We start from the raw sequence: 20,706 nt of genomic DNA on the forward strand, positions 1-20,706 counted from the left end.
GTAGGTGCCTCCCCTCACCAAGGACTGAAGGCAGGCTGTTTGTCTGTTGCAGAATGTGAGCACTTGATCCGCCACATGTTGGTGTTAGACCCGAATAAGCGCCTCTCGATGGAGCAGATCTGCAAACACAAGTGGATGAAGCTAGGGGACGCTGATCCCAACTTTGACAGGGTGAGCTGGGTACCACTTGCCTCAGAGAACAACTCTTAGAGCTACTTCAGGCTCTTTTGTTGTGTGTGATCTGAAATGGTGGGCGTTGGGAACAAATTATTGTGTGATACTAAGGCAGCAAGTGAAGCAAGCAAGAAGAAATTTAAAACCAGATGAGTTGCTGGGAGAAGAGTGAAATTAGTTCCCTATCATTTGTCCCCAAATCATAGTCTCTTCCTGGCTTTTGATACAGTAGAGCCCACAGTTCTGCAGCTCACCCACCATGGGGATTTCTCCTTCCTCCTGTCTTAGTGTGCCCAGTTTAATGGCTCAGTTTAAAAAAACACCTTTATTATGGCCATCCCAGGTACCCCAAGGAGTTCAGGAAACAGGGATTTTGTCTGCTCACAACTGAATACCCAGGACTGTCTTGTTTAGCCTTCGTCTGAGGCCAAAAAAATCCCAAGCTAGGGATGAGACAGTAATATGCGCCAAGCATAGAACAGCTTGATCATTGCATATGATATGCCATGTTGACATGGTTAATTGGAGGTTTGATAGCTTACTTCTTTTTATGACTTACAGTTAATAGCTGAATGCCAACAATTAAAGGAAGAAAGGCAGGCGGACCCCCTGAATGAAGATGTCCTCTTGGCCATGGAGGACATGGGACTGGACAAAGAGCGGACACTACAGGTATCTCTAAAGGAGTGGAGAATAAAATGAAGTATAGCAGTCCTCGTTCTATCCTGCTTTTTCCAATATTTCTCCTTTTTGGGAACTTCATTCTTTTTGTTTTCTTCCTCTTCTTCTTTCTCTGCCCCTCCCTGGGCCTGGGAAAGAAGGAAGGAAGGTTCTTCGGTCTTCTAATGTTATTACTGAAAGGATTTTGGTCAATGACATGCCATTTCACCAGGAGTTTTCACTCCCTTCCCTTCTCTCTTGGTAGTCATTAAGATCAGATGCCTATGATCACTATAGTGCAATCTACAGTCTGCTGTGTGATCGACATAAGAGACATAAAACATTGCGTGTTGGAGCACCTAGCATGCCCCGAGCCATGGCCTTTCAAACACCAGTCAATATCCAGGTGGGCAATAACTCCAGTGACCTGATTTAGGACAAGTAACACCAGGGCAAAGGGTTAGCCATTGCTCACTAACCCTAAGTCAAGAGGGTTTCCTGTTTTTCTCTTTGTCCCCTCCCATCTCTCACCTCTTCTTTTATCAGAGATTGAACAAAGATCTGAACCTTTCTTTGAAGGAGAGGATGGAAGGGCATTCCAATACTTGGGACAGGGAACAATAGTTGCATTTTGTTTTAAGAAATAGCAAATCATTGGAAGAGACTTCCTCTAAAGAATGTTTCATGATTGTAGCTTCTAAGGGTAGAGAGAAGAACCAAAGTCGGGTAGAAACGTAGACTTTAGCAATCAAGAATACTTAAAAAATACTATCATTATTTCCTTCTAGTGCTTAAGGTATGTGTGTCTGTATATGTGCTGCTTTCCAGGCGGAGCAGGCAAGTACCACAGTGAACATCAGCGTTCCCCAGGTGCAGCTGATCAATCCAGAGAACCAAATTGTGGAGGCAAGTAGCAACCTCTGATAATTGTCAGTTGAAACCCCTTTCTTTTCCGTATCCTTCCTCTTTCTAATTGGATTGTGTTTCCTCCACCTCAGGCGGATGGCACAGTGAACTTAGACAGTGATGAGGGTGAAGAGCCTTCCCCTGAAGCGTTGGTCCGCTATTTGTCAATGAGGAGGCACACAGTGGGGGTGGCCGACCCACGGTGAGTATCTGGCCAGCAACCCTAATTTACACCAGGGCAAGGAATTTCCTCCTGACTTCCAGTTGCTACCATGGCACATTTTTCTTATTTCATTGTATCCCACAAAGGAGATCTAATCCAGTGGCCAAGACAAGTATTTAACCCAATTCAGAGTCCCTGGTAGATCAGACTCAATTTGACTGAAGAATTAAAAGCTGCCCTTAGTGTTTGATGGGCCGTTAGCCATCATCATACCAGTTAATTACAATACTCTGGTGAAGAGCATCATAGCATCTTTGCCCACAAACATTGAGGTCCTCTGATCTAAGTCACATAAAGTACCTCTTAAAATTTATCTGATTTTGACAGCTTTTAGAGATGTTGTTTGTCGTCTAATATTTTGTTTTAGAGATGTTCTAGAGCAAGACTAATGTAGGTACATGAGGACAAATGATATGATGTAATTTGTAAATGTAGACAAATAACAAATTAAATGACCAAGAATCCAAAAACACACTGAATAGGTACCAGTTTCCCAAAATAGTCCTTCAAGATGTTCTCGGATGCCATCACACTGGGGAAGTAATCTGTAGTTCCATCTTTGGATGCTCTGAAGGCCACCTATCTCCATTTTCATTCTATAATAGAGACTTTCAGTGTTGAGAATAGCCTTACCTCTTTTATGGATATTTTCTTTGCTGAGTCGGGAAGAGAAGGTTGTGGCAAGAGTTCTCTTGAAAGTTCATCTAGGGGGAGAGCTGGTTTCTTATAAATAATCTCTTTTCTCGGAGTGAATTTCCAAAAAAGCCTCCCTTGCTTTGCTTGCTTTACATTTCTCATTCTCAGCCTACCATCTTAACAAGACAATAGGGGAACATTCTGGCCCCAAAGACTGTGTCAGCTGCAAAGGGGTGGAGTCCTGTGTCCCTCTGTTAGTGGCAAGATCATTTATTTTAAAGTATGCTGTAAAACCTACTGTTGTAGCGTGACAGCCCTGCACATCCAGTACTTAGCTGTCCTGTCATCACTGACAGGAGTAATTGCATTCTTTCCCTGGTGAATCAGTTGCTACTTTGGGTAGCCATTGTTTTAGCGGATGGCCCATGTCCTCCAGAAACCGGCTGTTCACCTCCAAGCTTTGAAAACCTGAACTGGACTGTTGCCAGTATTTCCTCTTGGCTCAGAGCTGTTGGTTTTACATGAATGGTCAATGAAGAATAGCACTCCTGAGTGGTCAGTGAAGGATAGCACTCCCAGTCCCAAAGAACGAAGTGACAGAGAGTAAAATCCCACAAATTTAGGTGTCTACTTTGCCCGGGGATCATAGAGAAAAATACAAATTTAGGAGGAAAGTTAAAAAGAAGTAAATAAATAAATTTTATTAATAAATTTTATTAGCCATGCCATCAATTTTGAGTAGAATATTAACCAGGCATCTCCTTCATCCTGTTTTCTGTCAGCACGGAAGTTATGGAAGATCTGCAAAAGCTCTTACCTGGCTTTCCTGGAGTCAGCCCGCAGGCTCAATTCCTGCAGGTAGCTCCCAACATGAACTTCATGCACAACCTGTTGCCCATGCAAAATCTGCAACCAACTGGGCAGCTTGAGTACAAGGTACTTGGATATGGGAGAGGGCTTGCCCCAGAAGAAACAAATTTGTGCTTCCTTTGAGAGGCTTTGAGGGTTCTTCCCCAGGATTTAAGGGTTTCCTTATAGAGAAGGAGGATTTCTCTTGTAAAGCAGCTTGGGTGAAAGGGGAGATTAGTCTAGATCACTATTGAAGGATCCCTTAATTTCTGTAGATTAGAGTATGGCTCTTCTCTCCCCTACTTTTTTCCCCACCTCACTATTCTATGCTTCCCACTCTACTCCTGGCAGGAGCAGTCCCTGTTACAGCCACCCACCCTACAGCTGCTGAATGGAATGGGCCCCCTTGGCCGGAGGGCATCAGATGGAGGAGCCAACATCCAGCTGCATGCCCAGCAGCTGCTAAAGCGCCCACGTGGACCCTCCCCACTTGTCACCATGACACCAGTGAGTAGCAGTGCAGAGTCCAGTTTAGTTTCCCAGAGGCTTTTGATAAAGAAGGTGTGGGCTTAGATTTGGGATTCCAGGGAGTCTCCAACCTACATGTCTGAATTTCCTCTTTCTTTAAATTTATGATGCTTAATATATCCCCATTTTCTTCAGGCTAGTAGAATTCTCTAGATTTAATCGTTGGCTAACTCCGTTACTTATCCAAATAATTTCTACAATGAACCCCGCCCCTGGAGAGCCTCATCTGCAAGGGGCCACTTACAGTCACCCTAGTTAAGTACAACTACACTCCTGTCAGGCTTTCTCATAGATAACTTCCTTGCTAGAAGGCAGTTGAATAGAACTGTTCTCTCTGTATGCAGTTGCTTTTTAGATTGGTTTCTAAAATTACCTTCTCACCAACCCTGTCTTCTCTGATCAACAATACCTCACGTTTTTGGTACAACCCGGAATCACTTGATTGTTTGGCTTTCACAAGCTCTTCCCTAGTCAGTCCTGTCTTTTTTTACGATGGCCATCTTCAAAGATTTTTTTTTTCCTCTTTTGGGTTCTGTTTATTCCTGGTTGTTTTCCTGTCATAGGTAAATTCATTCATTCATTTATTCATTCACTCATTCAATCCTATAGTACCATGAGACTGGGTACTAACTATATCCATAGCCCTTATTAGGTGTTTAGGGCAATGACTCTCAAACTATCTACGGTAGAGGACCAGTATTTTTTTTTTTTTTTTTTTTTCCCCTTCAATCCATCATGGATTCATCCTTTTATAAAATACAGTAAAAGTGAATTATTAGAAAAATGAAAATTTAAAAACGCATAAAATGTAAGACTAAATCTTTTATTCAGTGTAACAGACAAAATTGCTGTTAAATTGTTATAAAAGTTTATAAAAGCTTATGCTTGATTTCTCCACTTACCTTATCACAGATTGGTAACAAACTAGTTTGTGGTCCAGCATGGTCCATAGGCCACCATTTCATTAACACAGTTACAAAGAAAATGGAAGAATTATATATTTGTCCTTGGCCTCACTGAGCTTATAATATGGGAAGACAAGTGTGAAGTATTTGGATAATAATAAAGGGCCACGTATGACTAAGTGCCAGAGTAAATAACATGTGAATATTAGGTGACAGAGGCATTGAGGGAAGGGCAAGATCAGTGTAGGTTATGAAGGATCAGGAACAGCTTTTATGGGAGGTGGGATAACTTACTCTGTCCACTGTAACTGTTTTTGCTAAGGTTTCTAACAAGCTCTTGTTGATAAATCCCGTGGACATTTTTAGTCTAGCATTTTGGACCTCCCAACTCTATTAGTCACTGTTAACCATTTTTCTCCTTGAAATATTTTCTTCCTCTGGCTTCTGTAACAGCATAAAAAATCCTGCCTCTCCTTTTCAGGCTGACTTTCTGCTTGTTCCTTGAGTTGGCAAAACCTAGAGTTTTATCTTAGGTCTGTTTTCGTCTCACTTTACATACTCTTTCTGGATGACTTATCCACTCCCATTATTTCAGTCACCATCTGATTCTCAGTCCGGAATGCTTTTTTGACTTCCACACGTCAGTTTATATGACTGCCTACTCTGGTGTCACAGTGGTTAAGCAGTCAGCTGCTGACCTAAAGGTCGGCAGTTCGAATTCACCACGGCTCCTTGGAAGCCTGTGGGGCAGTTCTGCTCTGTCCTGTAGGGTCGCTATGAGTCGGAATTGACTTGATGGCAACAGGTTGGTTGTTGGTTTCACTAGACAGATTTAGGTGGTTATCCCATTAGTACTAACAATTGTAATCCAACATGTCCCCAAACAAACTTATCATGACTCTCTGAAACCTATCTCCCCTACCCCCAAGTAACAGTGAATGGAACTATCATTCTCCTGGTTACACAAGCTAGGAGCATGGGTTTTGGTTTAATTTTAATTCTCTTTCTCACTTACTCCCTAGTGCAAATCAGTTATCCAACTCCTGTGAATCAAATATCTTCTCCCCATCTCCACTGCCCTTTCCGTAACTCAGGTCACTGTCGTCCTTTGCCTAGATTGGCACAATGGCCTCCTAACTGGCTTCCTTGCTTCCAGTCTTATCTCCTGATCCCCATCACCATCCCTTTTCACACTACAACTAAAGTTAGCTAGCTTTCTAAAATAAATCTTATAACATCATGTCCCTGTTTAAAATCCTTTAGTGATTCACCACTGCCCTCCCTCGAAATAAACTTAATGTGGTGTTCAAGGCCACTTATAACTGGCCATAGTGTTCCTCTCTGGCCTCATCTGAAGCCACTTCCTGCCTAACTCTGTTCATTCTACCCTACCTTGCGGTAGTAAAGGATCTGGAAACCCTAGAGACATTCAAACAATGAAATTACTCCAAAAAAAATTTATTTTTTATTTTTTTGCTTTGTTTTGTTTTATAATAATCATCATTTAAAAAATGCTCTTCTATAATACCTGAAGTATGACTTGGTGAGACATGGTGATTCTGTGAGCCACCAGGCTGTGAGCAACTACCAAGGATGCACAGCATTCCAGTCCACGTGCAGAGAGGAACAGCCTCAGTAATGCATGCAACATGGTGGTTCTCATTTCACATACCATATATGTTTTGGTGGGTAACAACTATTTTAAAACATCGACCTGCAATTATGCAAACATGTTATGTACTAAAATTTACTTTTAAAAAATCATTATGGAAAGAAGAAGAAAAAATATATATCTTTTTTAAAAACCATTATGCTTTCCTAGAGGTAAGACATCTAAACTCTGGAAATAACACTAATATGAAGCAGGTCCATTCTGAGACATTCAGGTAAACACCTTCTACTATATTTTCTGGCCCTCAAACACTTGTAGGCCTTCTCTTCTCTGTCAGCCTAGAACACTGTGACCCCTTTCCCTGTTTGTGTAGCTGGCTCCTATCCATCCTTCAGGTTTCAGGTCAGGTGTTGCCTCCTCCAGGATGCCTTCCTAAATTCCCAAGCACCCCATTAGAGGATATGGTCATGTTATTTCGTAATTGTCTGTTTACTTATCTCTATCCTCCACTCGACAGTAAAAATGAGGGCAAAGATTATATCTGTAAATTCACATTTTACCCTGGAACACAGTAGGCATTCAGCTATTTGTTGCATCAATAAATGAATGAATGAAGATGAATAAGAGGAAGAAATCCAAATTAGTACCACCTGAGCAAGGTAAAAATGAGAAAATAGAAAGGTATGTGAAAGTTCTGTATGACCCAGGGGTCCAAGAAAAGTTTTGCAAATAAGGAAGTTAACAGAAGGGCCTGACCAAGTTTGGTTTCTAGAATAGGAGACATTGCAGAATAAGCCACCACCTTGAGCTTTTCCTTCCTGTCTCTCTTCAGGCAGTGCCAGCAGTTACCCCTGTGGATGAGGAGAGCTCAGATGGGGAGCCAGATCAGGAAGCTGTGCAGAGGTAATGTGACATCTGGCAGTGCTTGCAGAACGTCCTTGGGCAGGCTCCCCCTGCAACCAACGAACGGTCACCTCTGCCCAAGGAGGTGGTACAGTGCAGCTTCAACATTTGTGTGGTCTCTTTGCTCAAGCCAGATGGCATGTTCTCCCCACTTGGAAGTACACAGAAGACTACCCAGAAAATTTCATTTCTGTAAGCACCATTGGAAGTCCCCTAAGTGACAGCAATAACCATAAGAACTTTTTCTCTCCTCCCTCCTTCCTTCCTTGCCCCCTGCCTTCATATCGCAACTCTGATAGTATTCACAAGGCACAAAGCCTACTCCTACCTGCCAAGAACTGTTTACTGAAAAGGAGTTGGAGATTTGGGATGACAGTGATCCTAGCTAGTCTGGCCATGGACCTCTGGCATGGACTTTTCCTTTCCAGGAGAATGAATACCTCTTGTACTGTTTGCTGTGTGCTTCTGTGCTTCTTCCACCCCCTTGTACCAACAAAGATATATTGAAAAAAAAGAATATGGGGTTTGGTCCAGGGGCAGATGCAAATACACACTGTTTGCAGAACCTTGTTGAAAGATGTCTAATTTACAGAAAATGGCAGTGACCATCAGGCACGCTGTACTGTTCATTTTACCTCTGTCCATTAGCTGTGGTCCTCAGCTCCATGCACACCCCCTTGCGGGAGTTGTCTTTTATTTTCTGGGGAGGGGGTTTGATGAGAATCCAGCATGTATTTTCCCAGAAATACAGGTGTTCTTCAAGATTATATGTTTTTTTCCTCGAGGGAAGTTGAAATAAAATGGTTTTCATGGGCTCTTGGGAAAACTTTGGGTGTCTTTATCAAATGGATATTAAACCACTAATGGCTTATTCTTTGGCAAGTTTACATACCACTAATTACAGTCTGTTAACTGTTTTTAGCTTAAATGGACAAAGTGGTTAAAAATGAAAGAAGACCATTTTCTAAGAACCTGGCAGTTGCCGGTCAGTAGTGTCTTCCTACCCCCAGTAGCTCTGTATGAGACCCACTGTTTAAGAGGAACTGGGCCCATGTGGAAAGAGAACAGTTAAATTTGACAGGTGGGGGCAGGTGGGCCAGGTCCTGCTACAGCTTAGCCAGTAGAAGGAAAATTGTGGTAACTTTTCTTCTCTCTCTTGATGCTGTTGATGCTATAGTTTGTTGACAACAGAGAAAATAAGGTTGCAGATGGGCCCTGCTGGTGTCACAAAGATCAAGGAAATGAGAAATTAGGAAATTTACTGCCTTTTTACCTTAAATAGACGGCAGTTATTTTATCTTCTTTGCCATGGTCTTCTTCCAGTTCTTCCATCTTTAAAGGCTAAAATGCTTATCAGTTTTGATGTAATAAAAAGGAATAATGCTTCTTTTATTCATGCCCTAGAACAGCATCAGTGGTAGAGGAAGTCATTAGCCAGACAGAGGGAGACTAATATCTTATTAATGGTATTGACTAAGTGGTAGATCTGAAACATCTTCAGAATAAAATTCATCAGCTTGGGGACCTCTTCAGCTTTTGAAGCTCTTCGATTTTCTTGCCTTACCTTTTTTCTCCTAAAAAACAATTCTAAACATTTCATGTGGTTTTATTTCTTCATTCTCTAGAGAATGTTAGGTTCCTGGGGACACCATCAATTTTCTTCTCTGGTGATTGAGTTACAGTCATGAGGCATGAGGGAAGGGGCGGTTTTGGAACTCATTTATCCCCAAATGGAAGGATCTGTTTTCAGTGACCTACAGTGAGGAAAGTCTCAGAACCTGGGCCTATGGAATCTTTTTGAATGTCTCCTCTAGGAACAATTCGTTAGGGTTCATTTCCTCTGAATTGGAGAACCACCGTGTATTTTGAAAATTTGGAGGGACAGAGCAATAAAATTAACAAGCTGAAAAATTCTTTTGTTGAATGGATTGAAGTAGGGAAAATTGATCCTCTTATCTTGGTGAGCTAGATCTGCTTTCTCTCTTCTCTTCAGTGCTACTATTAGGTTCAAAATTCAGCCACCTCAATATTAAGCCAACTTTTGTTGGCCAGTTCGACATGTTTCACTTCCATCCAGTCAGGGATCTGCTTGCCATTGAGCCCTTTTTAAGCTCTGGCACTGTTTCATTCTGAGTGCTTTGGATTAACTTCTAATGCTTCTTGCTGAGGAATATTCCTGTCTGTCTTTTTTACTATAAAATGTGCTCCTGCTTGTTGCAGGTACTTGGCAAATAGGTCCAAAAGACACACACTGGCCATGACCAACCCTACAGCTGAGATCCCACCGGACCTACAACGGCAGCTAGGACAGCAGCCTTTCCGTTCCCGGGTCTGGCCTCCTCACCTGGTACCTGATCAGCATCGGTGAGTAGCCGTGTGAGCTGTGTGAGCCCTTTGAGGCTCCTCGGACAGGCACCCTTCTGACTAGTCTTGCAGTGATGGTGACTAGCATCAAGGCTTTAAATAGAAGTCAGCTGTCATCTTGAACTTAGATCTGTGAAGCTCCTTGCACTAAGGAATGCACAGGGCAAAGGTTTTCTACTGGGCCCTGGAGCAATATGAGATTCTTCTCTCCCGTTATCTTGCAGACCTGTTTATTGTCTGCAGTTGATTGCCATGATTCTAGATGTTGACTCATAGATGAAATTGAACTTGAAACCTGAAAGCATGTGAATCTCTTAGAAAGCCAACTGGAAATAGGAAGATTTGTAGCCATGTCAATAAACTCAACCTTTAATAACTCATCGCTTTCAAAAGAATGAGCATTTCATATCGTGTTACCATTGAACAGTGACCTTGGATACATCCCTTTGTTAACGGTAGAGCAGAGATGCTGCATCCTCTTGAGTTTTGTGCTTGAGAAGTCATTCTTTCAATATTCTGATGGCAAAATCTTTTTGCTAGTCTCTGTTACGTTTATAATTCATTCTCTTGAAGACATGAAAACAAGTTTAACCTTCCTGACCAAGGAAACTTCACAAAATTGAATCCAAGTATGCCTGGAAATAGGACCAGGCCGCTTTGCTAGGTTAAGAAGATGATTCTCTTCCCAGAATACGCTGATGACTAAAAATCTTTGCTATGTCCATCCTGAAGCTATCCCCAAGCTAATGGGACAGACTTTCAAAGCCACCACCAGTTACTAGAGCTTCCTTTATTCCAATCTCTTTTGGGGACACTGAAAAGCAGTCTTACTTGGAAAGGTTGAAAAGCAGTCAGTTTCCAGGGAAATTAGGTTTATTAGTGTGTTTTTACTAAATCTCGCAACCAGCTCACACTGGTAAGCTTGACGCAATGTTTTTATTGTGGCTTAGTTACCTACTGAGCACTGATGTAATCAGCAGAGACAGGTGAACTCTGAGCAGGCTGAGACATAATTAGTGCCACGTTGGAACTCTGAAAGAAGGAAGATAAGCTTTTAAAACAACTTAGTAAACTTTGTAAAATAATTTAGTAAAAATGGTTAGGAGGAACAGGTAAATAAAACTCAAAACTCTGATGGCACAGAAAGACATTATTTTTTTCTAATGAAAATCTCTTAAGACCTACATTATTAATTCACATCAAAGGGTACTTTAAGTGATTTATTGCAGAGCTGCTTTTTTTTTTTTCTTTCCCCATAAATTTCCCAGGATTTCTCAATAGCTCTGAGCTGTACACTCTTACCTAATAGACGCTTTATTACTTCGTCTTTCCTTGTCTCCATCTTCCCCTCACCCACAGCTTGACGCTTCATGTTTCAGCCCTTGTCAGAGTTTGTTATGTAACTTAAGACCTTTGGATATCCTCATTTAATTCTCCGTATTCCTTAGGAGGTATCTTTATTCAGGGAAACATGAAGATCAGCACATCTCCACAGTCAGCCTTTATTGCAGCCCCTATATCCTGTTTACATTTGTTACTAAAAGAAGACCACAGTGGCCCACAGCTCCGTTTGTGTGGTTTCCAGCCTGCCTGCAGTCATTGTCAAGGCCTTGCCTGCTGGAAATGTGTCTGCTGTCTGTTTTCATGTGAACACTCTTGATAGAGTATTTCAAGAGTTTCCTGTGGCCATGCCAGTTTGAATAGAAAGAAATAGAATGCTTTCTGAGCAGGAGATTGTGTAAGGTGGGGCATTTGTGCAAACTCAGCAAGTCTTGATGGGGTCACTGTAAAAATATGGCAACAGGAGAGATTGAGGTTAATATTCAAGGGGGAAAAAAATGTTCCAAGGCTATAAAATTAAGTGGACAGGATAGATTATTGCATTCCCTTCATTTTCTATATTAAAGAAGAGCATATATTACCTATTCTTCTGGAGTATACTAGATGAAGTCCAACATGGAGACAGAAGAAGGGGTCTGATCAACTTTTCCAATCCTGGAAATGTGTGATTAATAAACTTTTTTTTTTAAATTTTATTTATTGATTGATTTTGTGCTAACACAAGACAGATTTTATAATGGTTGGGTCCCAAGTCCCTGTTTGAAGAGCATAGTGGGAGTATCAGCCTAGTAGAGGCTGTCCTGAGTTTGAACATGATTGCTAACAAAAATAAAACACAGTTGATATTATCAGTGCTTCCAAAATGAGCAACTACATCAGAACTGTTTCTCTGAAGTAACTGTACTGGACTGATCTGAGTATCAGTCCGTTCACAGCCTGAACAGAAAAAGCCCCAAAATACCTGGGCCTGGGATTATTTCTCTGATGGTAGAGAATGCTTTCTATGTAGAGTGCTTCAAGAACACAGCTTTCTGAGTGAATCAGAAATGTGTCCGTTATCAGAAAAGAGTGAAAGTGTAGGAATCGAGGTTTAGGAGAAAATAACGCTTGCTTTAACTCACAAAGTCTGAAGTAGAAACCGAAATAAAAGGTATTGAGGAACTGCTCCTGAAAGAAGATTTCATAGTCAGTGTTTCTGGATTGTGTCCCCAAAAATCATTTGTCTTTTGTGTTACTGATACAAATGTATATTTGAGCTCATTTCATTTAGCACAGTTGTGTCAAACTTCAGTACAGTCTGAATGGAAGTCCTCATTAGGAAAGCAAGGGAAAAGGCCTTTCACCTGCTGCCAGAACGCTCTTGACACCTCTGACAAGCATCCAGTTCTTCCCAGACCCTCTCTGTCTGGAGTGTATTTCAACTTTCTTGTTAACCTGCTTTTTTTTTTTTTTTTAAGCTATTGTTTTGCTTCAATCCAAAATGCATAACTGGCAAGGTGATACATCATTTTACCCATAGCCCAGTATAATGTTATCTCTGTCCTGGACAGGAACGCCTGATGCTTTCCATCAGCTGTTGGAATGCTGCCTTGGCAGTCTTTTATCTGCTTACCTCAAACCTGTAAACATCTCTTTCTGATTAGGTCACAGGTATAGGTGTTAGCTTCTAATCCTCATGGTCTTAGGCATTCCTTATCAATAGCTTGTTCTTTCTTTCTATAAGATACTGGCTGTGTTCTGATTGAGCAGTGGGGTTTTTGAAGGTAATCCACATAATCCCTCTTTAATTAGGGGGCCGGGAGGGTGCTGCTGTTCTGGGAAGTTAATTTTCACAGTAGGTAACCTCGGGAACGTGCAGAATCCCGAGGCCCACATTCCTTAAGAATGTGCTGTTTCCAACCACAGTATCAAATGTCCGTTTTCCCCCACCCCCACCACCCACCTGTCAGCACAGAACCTGTGAGTTCCAGGCCAGACCTTTGACCAGAGAGCTGATGATAGTTTCCCTCTGGTCCCACAGAGACGACTGTTCAGGGAAAACTTTGGGTCACACAGTGAATTTTAGGGTGATAGGGCACTAGATAGAGACATGACTGTAAAAGGAAGAGCTCCTGTTCAGCCTGGCCTAGGGGATATTGAGACGCTCTTCTCTCTGTGGCCTAATGTATTGTAAGAACTGGACGCATTTGATCCCAGGACCTCGTCAGGCTTGGAAAATAAGCCAAATGAAGGTAAGTGGAAATGGAAGATGTGCACCTGGAGCTCTCTAAAGGGAAGCAGGGGAGGGAAACAGCTGACCTATGGAAATGGTGTGATATGCAAGGATGCACATGCAGCAGGCTGTCTTTGTGTTCATCTGGAACAGCAGTCCCTATGTGATTTGATCAAAACTCCTGAGTCCTAGCCCCTAACCTTCTCTTCCCATGTATTCAGCTCTACCTACAAGGACTCCAATACCCTGCACCTCCCTACGGAGCGTTTCTCCCCCGTGCGCCGGTTCTCAGATGGGGCTGCAAGCATCCAGGCCTTCAAAGCTCACCTGGAAAAAATGGGCAACAACAGCAGCATCAAACAGTTGCAGCAGGTAATGGAAGAGATGGCAGGCATCTCTGAAGAAGCATGGGTAACAGAGACCAGTATTGAAGGAGGACTGGGGTCTTGAACATTCTACCCCTTTCGTGTCAGCAACAGTGCAGTTCTATAGGTTTAAAAAAGTATAGCTTTCTAACGACCTTTCCTTACTTCTTGTTATGTACAGCTTTCCCCAGGATCAAACTTGCTTACCCTATGAAGGGATTAGATTTTTCTCCTAGAGAGGAATTTCTGGGCTTGGGTTTCTGTGGGAAGCACCAGGGAAAGTACTTCTAAGCAACCTTGGCATTCTCTGATGATTTATGGGCAGCTGGGTCTTGTTGGAGCCTGCTCTACATTGTTACCACCTGGTATACTCTCTGTTGGTATGGAATGATGCTCCCAGAGGAAGGAAGTATACCTCTAGGTTTCTGTAATAGGCTCATTTCTTTTTGCCTTCCTGATGTCCAAGCCAAGCTTTGAGTGACATGTGCTTTGTACACAGATTTCACACTGGACACTTTCACTTGTACACATCCTTGGTGTTTCCCATTCATTCATACAAAACAGAGTATGAATCCATTTAGTACACCAAATACCAATATAAATGGGTTAATTGCTCATCAAGGACACTGTTCTTTTGTGGCTCTTTCTGCCCATGAAACCTTGGGGCAGATCTGCATCTGCTGAGATCACTGCATGTGGTGGGACTGGCTGCATCCCATCTGTATTAACTGCTTTCCCTTCAGGAGTGTGAGCAGCTGCAGAAGATGTATGGGGGGCAGATTGATGAAAGAACCCTGGAGAAGACCCAGCAGCAGCATATGCTGTACCAGCAGGAGCAGCACCATCAAATTCTCCAGCAACAAATTCAAGTAGGCCTTCACTCTTTGCTTTCTCCAACTTGTTTGGAGTTTGCTTTCAGGCTGATTTGCCTGTGAATTTTAGAGGAGAGCACTCAGGGCAAAGTGGAGTTGAGTTATGTTTATGGTTGACATGTTTGAGTAAAGGTAATCAGACGTTTTGATGAACAACAAAAGTATAAATCTCAGTCACAGATAGTTCTTTCTGTTTCTTCCCTTACTGTGAATAGCTATGATTAATCTTCAAGCTCACAATTATTTTTTCCTTTCCCCCACATGTTTTAGGATTCTATCTGTCCTCCTCAACCTTCTCCACCTCTTCAGGCTACATGTGAAAATCAGCCAGCCCTCCTCACCCACCAGCTCCAGAGGTAATGAATCATTGTGTTTTGTGCCTAAGCCATTGTCTCTACAGTATGGTGTCCTTGACCTGACTCATGGGAGATACTGACTTACTTTAACATTCATCTTGGAAGAATCTATTTGCAAAGGAGAGACACCAGTTTAAATTTCAGGAACCTCCCTGAAATCCTGACTTCTTGTGCCACTTCATTTTTTTAGCCCCATAAATATTCTCATATCTAATACAGGAGGCCAGATGCAGGCCCACTATGAACTCTGCCTCTTTGTCTGGGAAATCTGGTAAAACAAGATGTGGATAGGCTTTAAGTAGAGTGTGGTGGATGGTTTGTGTATGTTTTTCTAGTCTGGAGGCTTATCAAAACTTTAAAAAAAAAAAAAAAGTTCCTACTGGTATGCATCATATGGCCGAAACTAACTTCAAGATTGTACTGTCATCTCAGGAGGTTTATTTATTTATCTGGTTTTGTTGTTTTTAAGGTTAAGGATTCAGCCTTCAAGCCCACCCCCCAACCACCCCAACAACCATCTCTTCAGGCAACCCAGTAATAGTCCTCCCCCCATGAACAGTGCTATGATCCAGTCTCACGGTGAGTGGGGAGGTATAGATGGAACCATTATATGCCACGTGGAAAAAGTGACAGTCTTGAGCTCCACAAACCATTGATCTCAAAGGCAGAATAATATAGTGTGTAAGGATGTGGGCTCTAGAGCTAGACTGCCTTGATTTGAATCCTGGCTCCACCAACTTCTTCGTGAAAACTTAGGTAACTTACTTAAACTTCAGTGTACCTCAGTTTTCTCAAATGTGAACTGAGGATAATAATAGTATTTCATGAGTAAATACATGTAAAGCACTTGAAACAGTCTCTGGCACAAAATAGTTCTCAGTAAAGTTAACTGTTATTAATATTTTTAATAAAATCCCCTTCAACCCCACCAAATAAAACGCTCTACCAGAACCTTCCTTATTGTCATGCCTCTATTTGATTATCGTTTGTGCATATGGGATCCTCTCTTGGCGGGTGTTTAGATGGAGTTGAAGATTAGTATACTCTGATTGATAGGTGTCTTCAGAGAGCAGCGCTTTGAGTATTTATCTATGCCAAAAATGGTAATCTCTAATGCCACACAATCTAGATCCCTTGCCAGTCTCCCTAGGCATCCTTGAAAAAAGTCTAAATTGGCCTCTAGGCCCTTCCTACTCGAAGTGGGTTCCCCAGCCAACAACATTTGCAGGAAAAGAATCTCATCCCAGCCCAGATTGACTGAATCGGAATCTGTCTGCCATTTGTATATAAATCCCAGGTCATTTGTATGCACATTAAAGTTTGAGAAGCACTGCCCTAGATCAGAGCTATTCAAAGTATAATTCTTGGACCAGCTTTTAAGGGAGTGTATTAGAAATACAAATTCTTGGAGCCCCATCCAGAACTACTGAATTAGAATTCAGTGGGTAGGACCCAGGAGTCTGTGTTTTAATCAGTTCTCCAGATGAGTCTTAGGCACACTAAAGTTTGAGAAGTACTGCTCTAGATGGCATCAAACTTGAGTATTCTTACTAGCTCCCATTATTTCCAGATAACCTGGGCATTTGGTCACTCTGTGGTTCTTTCTTTCCAGGTGCTGCCTCTCCCTCCCAGTTTCCAGGCTTACCCTCCCGCAGTGCAATCTTTCAACAGCAGCCTGAGAACTGTTCTCCTCCTCCTAACGTGGCACTCACCTGCTTGGGCATGCAGCAGCCCACCCAGTCGCAGCAGGTAACCATCCAAGTGCAGGAGCCTGTTGACATGCTCAGCAACATGCCAGGGACAGCTGCAGGTTCAGCCGGGCGGGGCATTTCCATCAGCCCCAGTGCCAGTCAGATTCAGATGCAACATCGTACCAATCTGATGGCCACCTTCAGCTACGGGCACCGGCCCTTGTCCAAGCAGTTGAGTGCTGACAGTGCAGAGGCCCACAGGTAAGGCTGCCTAAATTCACCCAGCCATCTAGTCAGGTGATCCAGGTGGGAGGAAGCCCCTTAGCAGGGAGAGAGAGAATAAGTCTGATGAGGCTGCGCTGTTAAGCCGCATACTTTTTTATTTTATCCTTTCTGAAATCAGGGAAGTGGGTTTGGGATGCTCTTGTAACCCATTTATTGACCCAGGATTAAGATGCTAATGAGACAGAGGAGGAAAATGGCAAAGCTACCTTACTGTTTTCTTGCAAAGAAGAAAATGGCCTATGAGAGGAGGTTGTAAAAATGCCAGTTTCCTCTAGTCTATTCTTCTGGGTTCTTTCCCTTTCTGTCACTCTTCTAAGAGGTTGGTGCTTCTTAATAGCTCAAATGGTGTTTTGAAACAGGCCAGATTGCTGCCCTCAAGTTAGAGCTGGATCTGTTATGCACATGGTGCCCTAAGTCCCGTAGAAGTTATTGGGTAGGTGAATAAGGGCATATTTAGGGATGGGGCATACAGCCCTGTTTTTCCCTGCTTTGCACCACAGTTCTCTGTACCAGTGGGTGCTCCCTACTAAGGAGGAGTAGTAGCTGTTCCCCAGGGGAGTCTAGCACACCTGTTACACGGATGCCTGGTACTCACTTCCTTTTGTGTCTGCAGCTTGAACGTGAATCGGTTCTCCCCTGCTAACTACGACCAGGCGCATTTACACCCCCATCTGTTTTCGGACCAGTCCCGGGGTTCCCCCAGCAACTACAGCCCTTCAACAGGAGTGGGGTTCCCTCCAACCCAAGCCCTGAAAGTCCCTCCACTTGACCAATTCCCCACCTTCCCTCCCAGTGCACATCAGCAGCCGCCGCACTATACCACATCAGCACTACAGCAGGCCCTTCTGTCCCCCACGCCACCAGACTATACAAGACACCAGCAGGTACCCCACATCCTTCAAGGACTGCTCTCTCCCCGGCATTCGCTCACCGGCCACTCGGACATTCGGCTGCCCCCAGCAGAATTTGCACAGCTCATTAAAAGGCAGCAGCAGCAACGACAGCAGCAGCAGCAGCAACAGCAAGACTATCAAGAATTGTTCAGGCATATGAACCAAGGGGATGCTGGGAGTCTGGCTTCCAGTCTTGGGGGACAGAGTATGACAGAGCACCAGGCTTTACCTTATCAAAATGCTGACTCATATCACCACCACCACACCAGCCCCCAGCACCTTCTACAAATCAGGGCGCAAGAATGTATCTCACAGGTTTCTTCACCTACCGCGACCCACGGGTATGCTCACCAGCCAGCACTAATGCATTCAGAGAGCATGGAAGAGGACTGCTCGTGTGAGGGGGCCAAGGACGGCTTTTTAGACAGTAAGAGTTCAAATACAGTGACCAAAGGCTGCCGTGACAGCCCCCTGCTCTTGAGTACCGGTGGACCTGGGGACCCTGAATCTTTACTAGGAACTGTGAACCACGCACAGGAATTGGGGATACATTCATATCGACATCAGCCAACTGCTGCATTCAGTAGAAATAAGGTTCCCAGCCGAGGTAAGAGTCCTTCGTGGTAAAAGTCCTGGACCAGTCTTCCCCAGTTCATTGACTCAGCAATGTTATCTTTTTTCAGCTAGTGCTCTGTGTTCCTAAGAAAAAAAGAATTCCTGAGAAGCCTTCAGGACCCTTTGGGAGAGAAGCATGTAGGAAGTGGGGATTGGTGGGTAAGGGGTCTGTTTTCAAAATAAAAAGATGATAGAAAATTAATGCTTAGTATAGTCAGTAAGATATATTATTTATTCCCATATTCATACCATGGTTTCTTGGAATCCAGAATTTCTTGACTTTCATCAAAATAGCTTTTGCAATAGCAAAAGTCAGGAAATATGGTTTAGTGTATATAATGTTGGACCAAGAGTCAAAGCACCTTAATTCTGGTCTTGCCTCTATCACTCAAAGTCTGATTCTCATGTTCCTCACCTGTGAAAAAAATGAGTGAGAGGAATAATGTTCCTTTGCAGAGTTATTTGTGAGGATTAAAACACGTATATGTATGTGTTTGTGTTTATATATAATGTGTGTCTGTGTGAGAGAGAGAGAAGAAGCACTTGATAACTTGAAATGCATAATATAAATGTGAGGTGTTATTACTCTGATCATTCTGTCCATGAGCTCAATACAGAATATTGAGCATCATAAGGAGCCCTGTGTCATTTTTTATCACTTTATAATTAATAAGCACATTAGTTTTCATTCTGAAGAAGATTGGGATTACCAGCAGTGAGTTACACTCAGGAAATGCTGTTCCACTAGGGTCATAGCATTCCTCCGAGACGAAGTCAGGAATGGTATCCATCAGTAGGTCTTTTACCACTCTTTATAGTTGCCATCCCAGGGAATAAAAATGATGAATTTATCCATAAAATATATGACCCCGAAACTGAGCATTTCTTCCATCTATCCCTTTCTGGAACCTCCTGGATCTCCTGCCTTGTCCTTTAATGTCAAGCACACAAAACTAAATTCTGAGGGGAATTAGATCCTGCAGCACAGAAGCAGGATTGAAGACCTTGCTGTAAAGCAATTTATGTGAAAAAGACAGTGATGTCAGGTTGCGCTCATTATGTACCAATAGGGAGGGGGTGTGGGTTCATAAACAGCCATTTAGATCTTGGGGTTTTGAACAGATAGATGTCATCCAGTTCCTAGGACGTCTGCACCAGTCACATGTAATGCTACTGTATTTTTAGATGGACCTTGTCAAACTAGAACACCCAGAAATGAATAAGGATGGTGGGAAGTTTCAGAACCAGTTCATGTGTGGCATGGTGGACAGATCTGGGGATGTTTAGGCCAGAGGGGAAAAACCTAAGGAGAAACATTATACCTGGAAGAGGATTAGACTTCTGGGTTTATATTCTGGGGCAGAACCAAGATCAGGATGGAAGTTGCAGCAAATTCAACTCCCTGTGGAAGACCTTTATAAGAACTTAACAGAATGGGCTGCCTCAGCAGCCTCAGAGCTCCGTGTCATGGGAGCATTCTAGCAGAGCTGAGACGATGGTATCGGGGATGCTGTGGAGAAGATTCCTGTGTGGATGAGAGCTTTCAGCAGATCAGCATTCTATAGTTGGAATAAAAAGAAGAGGAATAGCTGACGTTCCTGTAATGCTTTCCACGTACCAGACACCAAATGCTTTACATATATAAATTCATTCAATTCATAAATTCATTTCACAACAACCCTGTGAGGTAGTAACTTCTCCCCATTTTACCAGTGAGGCAGCTGAGGCACAGAGAAATTAAGTAGCTTGCTCGAGGTCAGCAGCTAATAAATTAGTAGCAGCTGAATTTATTTGGTTCACTCCAGTAGATGCTTACTGAGCATGCCCTGGGTGTGCAAGGCATTATGTCAGGCACTGAGGAAAGAGCCAAGATGAAGCAAATAGTATACCCTCTACACCTACCTCCACCCCAGATTGCCTCTTGAAGTATTTTCCTTCAAAAATGATCTTTTCTAATTTCTCTTCACTTTTTTCTCCTGTGTGATGCCTGTGTACAGAAAGGCTGGAGGGCTTAAATTTGCCTGTGTCCCCTAATGTGTCCTCTGTCAGTGGGGCCCTCTTTTGGCAGGCTTGCTCGTGTACTTAGTACCTCTAAACTAAGGCAGACTGTGGCTGGTACAAGTGGTGTGGGAGCACCAGGGGAGGAAGAAATTAGTTCAAATCAAAGGAATAGGGTAGGTTTCTAGCAGCAAGTGGTTTGGGGGCTTGTTCTTGATGAATGAAGAGGATTTTGCCATTTGGATTTAGGGCAGAAGACCTTCTGGATACGGGAAGAGACATAAGAAAAGACTTATTTTTGTGTGCCATTGAGTCGAT

The 20,706-nt window shown here is 42.9% G+C and overlaps 1 protein-coding gene across 1 annotated transcript in view; it reads left to right on the forward strand.

Annotated features, from left to right (window-relative positions):
* The window catches only part of SIK3 (SIK family kinase 3), a 272,938-nt gene that overhangs the window by 241,751 nt on the left and 10,481 nt on the right, over window positions 1–20,706 (forward strand). Inside the window, exons 7-21 of the mRNA XM_023739963.1 lie at window positions 53–171; window positions 736–846; window positions 1,100–1,240; window positions 1,663–1,740; window positions 1,833–1,942; window positions 3,382–3,535; window positions 3,800–3,955; window positions 7,326–7,396; window positions 9,617–9,760; window positions 13,535–13,685; window positions 14,422–14,547; window positions 14,821–14,906; window positions 15,376–15,485; window positions 16,519–16,858; window positions 17,496–18,382. Of these exons, the coding sequence (XP_023595731.1) occupies window positions 53–171; window positions 736–846; window positions 1,100–1,240; window positions 1,663–1,740; window positions 1,833–1,942; window positions 3,382–3,535; window positions 3,800–3,955; window positions 7,326–7,396; window positions 9,617–9,760; window positions 13,535–13,685; window positions 14,422–14,547; window positions 14,821–14,906; window positions 15,376–15,485; window positions 16,519–16,858; window positions 17,496–18,382 (2,784 nt within the window). The remainder of the gene's footprint in view (window positions 1–52; window positions 172–735; window positions 847–1,099; window positions 1,241–1,662; window positions 1,741–1,832; window positions 1,943–3,381; window positions 3,536–3,799; window positions 3,956–7,325; window positions 7,397–9,616; window positions 9,761–13,534; window positions 13,686–14,421; window positions 14,548–14,820; window positions 14,907–15,375; window positions 15,486–16,518; window positions 16,859–17,495; window positions 18,383–20,706) is intronic.

The sequence above is a fragment of the Trichechus manatus genome, unplaced genomic scaffold (genome assembly GCF_000243295.1).
Source record: "Trichechus manatus latirostris isolate Lorelei unplaced genomic scaffold, TriManLat1.0 scaffold00143, whole genome shotgun sequence".
Lineage (NCBI taxonomy): Eukaryota > Metazoa > Chordata > Mammalia > Sirenia > Trichechidae > Trichechus > Trichechus manatus.